Source organism: Lepidochelys kempii, chromosome 4 (genome assembly GCF_965140265.1).
Source record: "Lepidochelys kempii isolate rLepKem1 chromosome 4, rLepKem1.hap2, whole genome shotgun sequence".
In the NCBI taxonomy this organism is placed as follows: domain Eukaryota; kingdom Metazoa; phylum Chordata; order Testudines; family Cheloniidae; genus Lepidochelys; species Lepidochelys kempii.
The window spans coordinates 8,309,015-8,321,525 of record NC_133259.1 but is presented as its reverse complement, the minus strand read 5'-3'; the positions used below and the strand labels follow the sequence as shown (position 1 = coordinate 8,321,525).

At 38.6% G+C, this 12,511-nt stretch overlaps 1 protein-coding gene across 2 annotated transcripts in view; it reads left to right on the top strand.

Moving 5' to 3' along the window:
- CENPC (centromere protein C) overlaps window positions 1-12,511 on the top strand; it is a 71,060-nt gene that overhangs the window by 22,976 nt on the left and 35,573 nt on the right. For both annotated transcript variants that reach the window (XM_073340250.1, XM_073340249.1), the window contains 6 exons: window positions 1,156-1,565; window positions 3,277-4,162; window positions 5,631-5,669; window positions 7,839-7,921; window positions 8,302-8,370; window positions 10,452-10,556. In XM_073340250.1, the coding sequence (XP_073196351.1) occupies window positions 1,156-1,565; window positions 3,277-4,162; window positions 5,631-5,669; window positions 7,839-7,921; window positions 8,302-8,370; window positions 10,452-10,556 (1,592 nt within the window). The remainder of the gene's footprint in view (window positions 1-1,155; window positions 1,566-3,276; window positions 4,163-5,630; window positions 5,670-7,838; window positions 7,922-8,301; window positions 8,371-10,451; window positions 10,557-12,511) is intronic.

The following is a 12,511-nucleotide window of genomic DNA, read 5'->3' as shown; positions in this document are numbered from 1 at the left end:
AGAATAATCTTCAACTTTGTCCCAATGAAAGCTGGGACGAAAAGACCCCTGGGAAAACCTAGAACATGATGACTGGTGGGTGTCAACAGACTGTTCCTCATTGGCATCTTACATGGTAACATGCCAGATTTGGCTCAGGTTAGGATATCATAGAGGTGCACAACGCATTCAGTGGCCTCTGTGCTGTCCAAGTGATAGCATTAGAACTAACCAACCAACCTAACCAATTTTGTAGCTTTATGATTTGACATTTATTGTTCTTGCTTGTATGTGCCAAAGTAGTGCATCACTCCTAGTTTTTTGTGGATTCAATACAAAAACAGTAGTGTCTGAGTGGGGTGGAGGTGGATTTATGCTGGGTCAAGGCTGTGTGGGAGTGACTTTTAAGAGCAATGGTGGAGCTGAGCTCTCTGGAAGTTGGGTGTATGGTACTTAGCCTGAGGTAGAATATTGCTTTCTAGGGAGTTTAACTTAATGGGAGAGGAAGTTAGCTGGGATGGGGGTCAGGTGGGAGCAGTGTTATGGCTCTCCAAAGTGTCTGAGTTAATGATGAGGTACAAACCGGTGGCCACAGATAGGAAAAAAGTGGCTGTGTCCCCCTTTGGTCAAGTGGCAGGGAGAAAACAGGATAGAATGATGAATGAATGTCGTTTGAGCAGTACCTTGTAACGTGCTCAGATGTTGTGAAGTCACTGTTAGATTTGCGGGATTAAACTCTGAGGGTTTTTAAATTGAAGCATTTGAATGCTGCTCAGAGATGAAAGCTCAAATTGAATTTAATCATCTTCCTTTCAGTTGGAATAAAAACAGAAGCCTATTAGTCCCGGTTGGTATAAGACAATTTCCGAAAATGTTTACTGATGCTTAAAATCTTGTACATACAAGTGTAAAATATGGAAGAATGTTCCAGGAAAAACAAGTTACATTTTTAATTATTTTGCTATATGGATTGTTATTTTGTCCATAGTAGTACAATGCTCAAATTACTGGTGATTTTTTTTCCCCAGATATTATATGGTTGGTAAATAACCCAAAACATTCTAAGCATTTATCTTTCCTTTAATATTTTATCTCATTTGTTTACAAAACTGTTTCTAAATTTGCTGTACCAAATTACATGAAAAAACAACCCTTTTTTTGTATTTTCATCCTTAGGTATTCAGCCTCAATACCACCACCACCTTCTCCCATAAAAGATTTAGGAATGGAAAATGAGTGTGAGTTTTTAATTGACGAATCGGATGGTTTTTCTTTTACATCCTGGTTTTCAATTCCCCAAAAGAACAAAAAAATAGAGAAACAGGCCTTAGCAAAGCCTGTGCCAAAATCTCAGCCTTCCAAAAGGAAAAAGGCAGTTGTACGAGAAAGCAAGAAACGTAAGGATAGGAAGACACAGAATGAAGTACCTGTTAAAGTGACTCGTATGGAACAGTCGAAAATGAAAACATGTGATGTTGCTGAAGGGATACAAGATGAGTTACAAAATGCTTCGGATACAAATCTAGGTTTATCTGACAAAAAGAAAGATGCTCTTAAATCTGTAAGGCAAAGCAGCCCTCACATGGGTAAGTCATGTTTAGAAAAACAGATCAAGATGTAAAGACTCTTTGGATTTTTATACTTGCAAATGTTGAAAATTTGAATTGTTACGATAAAAGAAAACTAGTAGTCTTTCACATTCCTTATTAATGGGAGATCCTTCTGCCCTTGATTTGCCTGTTCTTAATTGAATCTGTCAACAACCAAAGACGTTTTCCTTTGGTTTAGAATGGTGGTACTCCTCCTTGGGGATGTTTTGATTGATTACAGGGGATGTTAAATCAGGGAATGGGGAATATAAGAAAATATTTTGTTGGTCCCCTTATTCCTGAGTGTGTCTGGTTATTCAGCAGTTGATAAGCAGGTTGGGAGAGTCCTGAATGGGATGGAAGGATCAACTGAGAAAGTATGGGTGTGTGTGTGTGTGTATATGGCAGTAAGGGAGGCAACAGTGACTCATTTCCCCCTTGCCCACATGTGGAGATATCAGGGAAGGTAGCAGTGATTACTTGCTTTGCTGTTGTCGTGGGGACCAAGGAAGGTGGTACCACTCCCATCTTTGTGGAAAGGAGCTAGAGATATGTGGTGTGTCTGCAGGGAATCAGCATTTGAGGAATAATGCGGGGGAGAGCTATTTAACAGGAAGAGTGTAAAGTTGACTTGGAAGCAGCTGTGTGAGAACAAAAGGTGCTTCAAATCTTTCTAGATTAGGGATTAACACCCAGTAGATGAACGGAATGTGGTACAGTAACTCCTCACTTAACATAGTTATGTTCCTGAAAAATGCAACTTTAAGTGCTGTTTAACGAATCCAATTTTCCCATAAGATTTAATGTAAATGTGGGGGCTCAGGTTCCAAGGAAATTTTTGGGGGGCAGACAAAAGTCTGTACAGTAGTGTACTGTACTGTGGTTGGGAGGTGCCCCTGGATTACCCCACAAAGGCACAGCCTGCTGCAGACAATGAGGCAGGCAAGGACGCTAAGAAGCACCTTATGCAGCAACAGCTTCCCACCAGAAGAACAGGCGCCAACTTTGCTGGGGGATGCTCCAGGCCTGCCTCTTCCCATCCCCGCTCTGCTCCAGGCCCACCTCTTTCTGTTCCCACTCCACCTCCTCTCCCGGAGCACACCATGTCCCCGCTCCTCCCCCTTCCTCCCAGTGCTTCCCTGCCGCCAAACAGCTGTTTGGTAGTGCTTAGGACTTTCTGGAAGGGACAGGGAGGAGCGAAGACATGGCCCTTCCCCACTCCCTCCCTCCCCCCCCCCCAGAAAGTCCTAAGCACCGCCATACAACTGTTTGGTGGCGGGGGAAGTGCTGGGAGGGAGGGGGAGGAGGTGGAGAAGAGGAACTTGTGTAATGCTCCCTTGTAAAGTTACTGCTCTTCCACAGAATCCTACAAGCAGTGGACAGAGCAAGCAGCTAAACGACGTTATAAGGGAGCACTGCACAACTTTAAATGAGCATGTTCCCTAATGGAGCAGCGACGTAACTTCGAAACAACGTTAAGCGGGAGAACATTAAGTGAGGAGTTACTGTACACTGAATATTTACCACTGTACACAGAGTATTCACTAGATAGTGCTGCTTTGAGAACTTTAAGTGAAAATCACCCACCAGAGAAAAATTTATGTTCATGATATTTCAGTTAATAATCATATAATATTGTTTTATGTATAAAGGTATTCCTGTGGTGTTAAAAAAGGAAATTAATGTGTGCATTTTTGTATGTTGGCAGAAGAAAGTAAAAAACATACAGATAGACAAAGATCCACAAGAACCCCAAACAAGGAAAAGTCCACGGCCCTGAAACAGATACAGCCCAAAAAATTCACTTTTTCAATTTCCAGATCAGACCCAGATACTTCTGATACAGAACAACCTAAACCAACAGAAATACCTAATGAAGATTCCTTTGGATCTTGTAGTATGACTGAGGAGCCTCAAGAGAAGGTTGTGTCTTCAAAAGAGGATCATAATTTTCCAAAACCTCCCCAGTCCATTTTAAAAACTGCTCTACATTCATCCCACAAGAAACAAACTGCTAAACAGAAACTTTCAAAAGTTGCATCATCTAAAAAACTGGTAGAAAACCGAAGAAGCAAACTTAGAAAATCTGCCCTTAAATCTAGTAGTAGAAAATCCAGGGTACAAATCTCAGAGGAGAGTTCTGAAAGTGAGCCCATAGAGGAGGTGGATGAAAGAGAGATATTAAAGTCAAACAAAGTGTTTGCCCCTTCATTGCAACAGGAATCACCGACTTCTGCATTACAGAAGTCCCGTAAATCTCCCAAACCTAAAAACGTCATACGTTCACTAGAATCATCTGGTAATGTACATATCAAAACTCCTGCAAAATCTAAAAAACCTTCACAGATTTTCATAGGCAATACAGAAGACTCTGAGGGGAAAAGAGCATCAGCGAAATCTCTACGGAGGACAGCTACTCAGATTAATCAAAGAACAAATATGATTGATTATTCAAACCCTGAAAATGCTGAACCTGGGAATGCAACAGATTGCAAGGGTTCCTCTGGCCAGGACATGGCAAAACAGAACCACAAGATGTCAAATGCGTCTATGAAAACAAAATATAAAAAAAAGAGTAATGTCCACCAATCACAGTAAGTGGTTTTGTGTACTTTTTTAAATGATTGAGTGCAACTTAATTGTTCATAAAACATTTTCTGCCAAGTTTGAGGCATTATTAAGCAATTAAAATATACTATAGAGTTTATAACTCCTTAAGTCAGTAATAAGCAGGTAAATTAAGTGACATTATTAAAAAGCTGTTACTAAACATGGGCTGATAAATCCAGGGTTTTCTTGCAATAGGGACCTAATGCTCTGTCTTGTGAAGAGTCCTCTTATGATGTTACAGTACCAGATTCAGTATAAAGGTTCACATGGGGGAATTTTATATCGAGTCGTTTCTGTGAAATCAATTTTGAAGGGGTATATATTTAGAATATTTACTATTACAAGGTATAGAATAATTCAGTAAAATTTCTGAAAAGCCTTAAGAGGAAACTCAGACTTGAATTTATATTCATGGCTGTTAATTTAAAAAAGTAATCAGCTTGAGTTGGGACCTCACTTTTTTTTGTAAAATTCTTTTGTAAAACATAGGAATCTAGGAATCCTTATACCAAATAGGACCAGTGGGCCTATCTAACCCGGTATCCTGTCTCACAGTGCCCAGTGCTAAGATGAAAGAAACCCTATAGTGAACAAATATGGAACAACCTGTTCATAAAGGGGTGCTTCCTCCTAACCCTATTAGTTAGTGTTTGACTTATGCCCTGATCCAAGAGAGTTTGTCCTCTTTCTTGATTTCTAAATGTTTTATTCTGTCTAATGTAACTGTTCTTCTTATCATATAAATGTCTAGACCTGTAAAATACCAAATTCTCCAAACCCAAGACTGACAGAAATAGTTCTTTGGAAACTGCTTATGCATAGGGTTTTTTGTTGAATAATATAGTTAAGCCAACCAGAATTGTAGTATTCTACGAGTCTGACATCCAGATAATGGGGGAGGGAAATGTTAGAAATACATAGACACAAATTAAACTGTGTGGAAACTGTTCATAAACCAATCAGATTGGTTAGTCTGATATTTTTCAAGGTGAGTGAATTTATATAGTAAACAGAAGAGACCATGAAAAGTAAATTCCATTAATAGTCATTATTACAGTCTAAAAATTACCACTCACCTTAGTCCCAAGTACCAAGAATAATGTCCAAAATATGAGTGACAAGCATCAAGAGAAGTGACCAAACTATTCCCCTTAGCCTTGGGCTTGAAAAAGCAATCTTACGACTTCCTGATATTATTTTAAAAAAGGAACTTGTTACTTTGATCAATTACTTTTAACAAACATTTACTTTTGCACAATATTTACTTGTAGTGAAGTTAGTACTGGATTTATGATTGGTCATTACAGCTGACGAAGCCTGTCTCTGCTTCTGCCAAACTAACTTCTGTACTCTTATTTTGTATCAGTACTTTTCTAAAACTCCTTCCATATGCCCCTCTTTACTATAAAGAATTACTTTCAGTAAGATTACTAACAATTGCATCTCTTCTAGAGTCTCTCCTGCGCCTGAGAAAAACAAGAATCATAGCAGGTAATCTCCTCTGTTGTGTGTCGAATTTTCATTTTAATATTTCTCAGCACTAAGACCGTAGCAGCGCTGCAAAGCCTTCTCTATAGGATAAATGAGCCATCACCAGGATTTTGCTTTTTTTCCTGAGACTTGTTGCCTTGATCCCAAATCAGATTGGGATTTTTAAATCTTGCTTGGTAAATAGCTGTTAACAGTAGTATCAGTAATACTAATTGTAGTATCAGTAGCATTACTATTGACGTAGGAGTATATTATTATTAGTAATAGGAGTCCCACTGAGACTGGGATTGTGCTAGGCATCGTATATATGCATACATCCCCAGTCAGGGAATTTAATATAAAAATAAATAATACAGGAACTCATCTGCTGATGGGATTATTAATTTTAATATCTTAATTCAATGATACTCAATATTTTAATTTAAATGAAGCTGCTGCAGAATTTCTGGTTTGCCACACCAGTGTCTCAGAGTTCAGTGGGTGGAGTTGCAAATTTTATGTTCAGCTTGCTGTGGAGTGTTTTGGTTATAATTCAGCACAGACTGTTGAGTCCTAACTGCCCTAATGCAGGTAGTGTAACCAACAATATGCAGGAAGGGAGGACAAGTGTATCAATGATGACTGCTCCCTGAAGCGCTGTTGTTGGAATTTGATCTGTGGAGAACTCCTCCGACTTCACTGGGACTCTGGGTAGGCAGGCTATTGGCCCAATGAGGATCAAGTTTCAGGACTGGGCTTAACTTAGTCCAAGTTCTAAACCATTGTCTCTATTTTCTGTCCCCTCCCTACTCCTTTTAAGACATTTTTTAAAGCACTTATAGATACCTGTGGAACATTATGGAGAAGGGAGGGAAAGTTGAGGAGGCATAATGATGAGGAGCAAAGAGTGTTGGCATAGAGAAGGGAGTGGGGAGAGGTTCTTCGTATCTGTCAGGAGGAGGAGAAGAGGAAGTATGGTGATGGAGATGGAGTAAATGCCACTGAAAGTCTGTCTGCAGGAAGTGAAGGAGTCAAAGAATGAAGTGCTGATTTGAAGAAATGCAGCTCTGACATCGGGAGAAGCTGACTGCTTTAAGGCTTCCAGAAGAGCTGGGGGATTTCCAGATTCAACTCCTGTCCGCTGGCAGCCATGTGGTGGTGGGACTTGGATGGGTCTCCCTGTTTCTGGTATAAATTGGGGCAATGAGAGGTCATGGAAGCTTGGCTATCCCACCCTTTCCCAGCTGCTGCTGACCTTAAACACAGCACTTAACCTTTGTACCTCCATTTCCTTGCAATAAAATGGGGGCAATACTTACACACCTTTGTAATGTGCTTTGAAATCTACCAATAGAAAGGGCATATAAATGCTAAGTATAGAACTGTTTACTAGAGTAAACTGGTTCCTCACTATAATTGTCTACATGGATCCACACGCTTGAATGATGTGCTCCCTGGCTCACAAGCTCACACATTCTGCTGGTAGCTAGCATGTCTGATGGGCAGTTTGCGCTTGCTCTCTAGTTTTGTACCCATATCTGAGGGAGCATGGACCCAACTGCCCTTCAATTTCTTCCCCTAAATCAAGGATCTATCCGTAAGACTCCAGAGTAGTGTCTCAGTGGTTTCAATGGGCTATGCATCTGTTTAACTAGAAAGGGTTGTGTGGAGACTATTGCTTCTAGGTTAGGAGTCTCCTGTGGGCAAGTGCAAAACTCTCTTTACAGCTGCTCTGGGCTTCTAATCTGTCCCAGCTGTCTGTCAGTCAAGCATTTCTGTTGTTTGGGCAAAACAGTCTACCAAGTTCATTGCATTACTTACAGTGTTCCAGGGCGCATATAGATATCATGTCCTCTATCTTCCAAGCCCCTTAAGTACAGACGTTCTGCCACTCCAATTCTACAAATATTGTCACAAATTTAATTTTTAAATACCAGATGTGGTTTTGTTCCCATTTCCCCATACTAGGCTGCAAATGTACAATGGAATGTCTACATCCATTTCCACAGCCTTTTTTCCTCTTCCCTCAGTTATGTTTTTTATTATATTGAAAAATATTTGGCATATTTAGAAGGAGAAATTGTTAATGCATTATGGAAAAAAAACTTTGAAATTTGATACTATTGGTTTTGTAATGTTTTTATTGTTCATAATTAACATTTTCACACAGATGCTATTTTTTTTTTTAAGTGGGCCTGTACTGAAACGTTATGTAAAATTTACTTCAAAAAATGATGAGCCTATTGCATGTGAGTGGGAGGATTCATCTTCAGGTAAGGTTTAAAGGTGGCATTTTCTTTGAGTTCCTTTTTTATGTACATGAGAATATTGCAAATTTAATTTAAAGTATTTAAAACACTACTCATCGTAATTTAAAATTGCATGCAGTATCATGAAAGGTTTCAGAAGAACCAAGAGGCTGAAGGTCTGTTCTTTAGTCTACTGGGATCATCCATGAATGCGCTAACCTATGTATATATTGCTTTTTTCTTCAGAAATTGGGTTTTACCTACATTTTGGAAATATCTTTGGGTTTTAATTATATGTAAATGTAATGAGGTTGAATGAGGCCGAATGAGGCCAGAGTCCGTGGAAAAACATAGCATGTGATCATGGTAATCCCTGTTGTGGTGATTTATATTGCATTTTTCAGATAAATCTATAGCCTTGAAGGGCGATGCAAGTGAATTTTTGTCAAACACACCACTAAAGCATAAACTAGGTAAGGTTATTTTTTAAGTTCCTTTATGTAAGTGCATGAAATACAACTAGGCTTTCAATTTTGCAATAAATTATTAAGTGCAATAAAGACTCACAAAACTTGTGGGGGAAAAAATGTTAATTTTCTCTTTTATATTATGGTAGTGTGATAATCCCAATCAGATTATGGTCCCATTGTGCAAACATAGAAAGGTGCAATCCCCAAGAGCATATCATTAAGATGAAAAACATGCCAAGGGTGGGAGAATAGAATACAATAAGCAGAAGTGGTCATAATGGTGATTGGCAGGACTTGTTAGTTCCATCTTTTAAAAACAGAATTAACCCGTGTCTAATTTTAAAATGAATTTAAACTCTGGCCTTAAATATAAAAATATGTTGAATAAATTCTGAGCTTTCTCTTTTTTGGTTATAGTCAACAATTTTCTTTTTAGCCTCACCATGCTAATATTACTGATTGTTTAATTATCAGTATTTTTCTCTTATTTTGCCCCTCTCATTTTTATTTCATTGTTTAAAACTCTGTTTGTCTTAAAAATTATTTTAAACATGTGGATTTTGGTATTTAACATTTGCCACTTTGTTATAAATATTATAAATTGTGTTGTCTAACTCTAACTTCTCTGTATATTTTAAAGATCTTACCCTCTTTTCTTTAAATTAAGCCTTGGCCATTTATTCTTTTCTTTTAACCAATACCTTATGTTTCCGCTCCGTGAGGTGCTTTCGGATGCAGCGAGAGCTCTTATTCCTCTTGTATAGTTCAAGGTTTATAGTAGTCCACGCTGACTGTTACTTATCTCCTTAGTTTCTTCTAGATGCTTACAAACTCATTTATTTGTTCCATTATCTTTCTGGGTACCAAAATTAAGCTGACTGGTCTATAATTCCCTTAGTTGTCCTTATTCCTCTTTTTATAGGTAGGTACTATATTTGCCCTTTTCCAGTTCTGTAGGATCTCTCCTGTCTGAGTTTTCAAAGATAATCGCTAATGGCTCAGAGATCTCTTCAGCCCGTTCCTTAAGTATTCTAGGATGTTTTTTGTCAGGCCCTGCTGATTTGAAGACACTAACTTGTCTAAGTCAGTCTTAACTTGTTCTTTCCCTATTTTAGCCTCAGGTCCTACAAATTTACGCTGATGTTCATTATGTTAGTCATCTGATCATTGTTACCTTTTTACAACAAAAAAGGCATTTAACACTTTGGCGATTGCTGCGTTTTCTGTCGTCTTTCCTTCCTCATTGAATAATGGACCTACTCTGTCTTTGGTCTTCCTTTTGCTTCTAATGTATTGTAGCCTCTTCATTGCTCTTACTATTTGAACCCATTTTGTGACATGCCTCAGGAGGTTGCTGAGATAAATGGAATGAAATGTAATGGAAACCCAGTATGGGGGCTATTGTTGGACAGAGAGGGCGAAATATCTGTGTATTACAGTGCTACGTGCTCATGTGAAATATGATTGACAACGCTTGTTTTCTCGCGCAGTCATAAAAGCAATGTGTTATAGCCTAAGTGTTAAGGATGTGATGAATATTCTGTATTAGCCTAATACATAGTGCTATTGGTTTTATACAGGTATTCTGTTAAACACTATTCTGATAAAAACGTGACTAATAAATAGTTGCATGTTAATTAATGTCATAATCTCTGAGCTCCTGATGGTGAGAGCAGTAGTTGAACACTATTCAAATGTTGCCAGTCCTGGTGTGCTTGTCACTAGACCGCATTTTGAATATTATCCGGAAAGCTGGCTGTATTTTTTTTAAAAAAGGCCTGGTTGAAAGCTAAACAATGCAATAATTTTGCAAAAGAGTGCACATTTTGTAAAGCAACAGTCTCTCATGCTAGTGAAATTTCAGACTATGCTACAGTCACCAGATTGAAATATGCACAATTGAAAACAAATCCCTACAAAATTACTAAGGTATCTTATGCTGTGGGAAGTGACAGCTTACTTTAGGACCTTCGATAGGGGTAATGATTCAGATTAACTAATTAGAGCATGTTGGACTTCTACTGATAACATCTGGGTTTATTTTATCCAATATGAACTATTTTTTCTTTTAATCTGTTCATTAGTAATGCCATCCCAAACACCCAATGTTCGTCGGACAAAAAGAATACGACTAAAGCCTTTGGAGTATTGGCGAGGGGAGCGTGTGAACTATATGATGAGACCTTCAGGTATTGTTTCTAAATATATTTCTGCTTGTCTTTAATTTAATTCACTGCATTATCAGAGTATATATCGGGACTTATTTTTTGTAATAAATCCTTTTGAGTCATATTCATTAGACCATACTTATGTACTAAAAACCAAAACAATAATCAGTGACATCTGTGGCCTCAAACTGTCTCAGTTGTTTTTCCCTCAGTTTCTTTCTCATTTGCTCCCCATAGCCATTAAGTATTCTCCTTAAAACATATATAACTAGAAATAATGTCATAAGAGATTGCTACACACCCTCAGAAAGTGAAGCTGCTCATTCTGTACTTCAGTATGTTAATGTTATATTCCTAAAGGGGGGAATAAAGTGATTTTGCCAAATCTGTATTCTCCTACAATACAGAATCATGAAGGTAAGAGAAGGAAACCACCTGTTAGGCTGAGTCTGGTCCTTCTTCCAGTGCAGAATTGTTTTTCTGTGTCTATTGTTCTAATTCATCCAGTCTGATTTTAAATGTCGCAAGTAATGGAATACATCTCACTGTCAAGGATTTTTGCCTTGCATGTCAGCCTACATTTTTTCTTAGTTTAATCGCATTGTCTGTGATTGCATTAAATTTTCTCCATCCTTGTTTTTTAAATAGTTGACGCACCTTCCTTAAGTATTGCATACCTAGAAGTAGGGCCAGATTTTTGAAAGAACTCAGCTGCATTTGCTCTCAATGGGAGCTGCTCGATCCTGAGGTTTTTTTTTTTGAATCTGGCTACTTGCTTTAGGTGTCCTGCATGAGTTCTAAGGAATTTTGAAAAACTGTGCTAAGCTCTTCTGAATGTCTGGCCCGTATATCTTAGTTTTTAGTCTTTCTAGATAGATCAGTCATCCATGCTGCTTGATTATTTTTCTTGCTTTTCGAATCATAGAAATGTAGGACTGTAAGGGACCTTGAGAAGTCATCTGGTTCAGTCACAGAATCATAGAATATCAGGTTTGGAAGGGACCTCAGGAGATCGTCTAGTCCAACCTCCTGCTCAAAGCAGGACCGATCCCTAAATGGCCCCCTCAAGGATTGAGCTCACAACCCTGGGTTTAGCAGGCCAATGCTCAAACCACTGAGCTGTCCCTCCCCCTGGCTGAGGCAGGACCTACCCGGAAAGTCCCTGGTAGGTGTTTGTCTAACCTGTTCTTAAAACCTCCAGTGATGGGAATTCCATAACCTCTCTTGGAAGCCTGTTAGTGTACTTAATTATGCTTATATTGGGAAAACCTTTCTAAATAGCTAACCTATATCTCCCTTGCTACTGATTAAGCTGATTACTACTTGTCCTACCTTCAGTGGACTTGGAGAACAATTGATCACTCTCCCCTTTATAAAAGCCCATAACGTATTTGAACACTGTTATCAAGGTCACCCCTCAGTCTTCTTTTTTCAAGACTAAATGTACCCAATTTTTTAACGTTTCCTCATAGGTCAGGCTTTCTAAAACTTTTATCATTTTTATTGCTTTGCTCTGGAGTCTGTCAGGTTTGTCCATATCTTTCTGAGGGTGTCCAGAACTGGACACAGTACTCCAGCTGAGGTCTCACCAATGCTGAGTAGAGTGAGACAGTTACTTCTAGTGTGCTCCATATGACAATCCTGTTAAAACACCCAAAAGATATTTGCTTTTTTTACAGTTGCATCACAGTGTTGGCTTATATTCAATTTGTGATCCACTGTACCCCCAGAGCCTTTTCAGCAGTGCCTTATTCCCCATTTTGTAGTTGTAGATTTGATTTTTTCCTTCCGAAGTGTAGTGTTTGGCATGTGTCTTTGTTGAATTTCATCCTCTTTATTTCAGATCCTTTCTCCTGTTTGTCAAGATCATTTTGAATTCTAATGCTGTCCTCCAAAGTACTTGCAACCTGTCCTAGCTTGATGGCATTTGCAAATTTAATAAGCATAGTCTCCACTTTATTATCCAAGTAATTCAT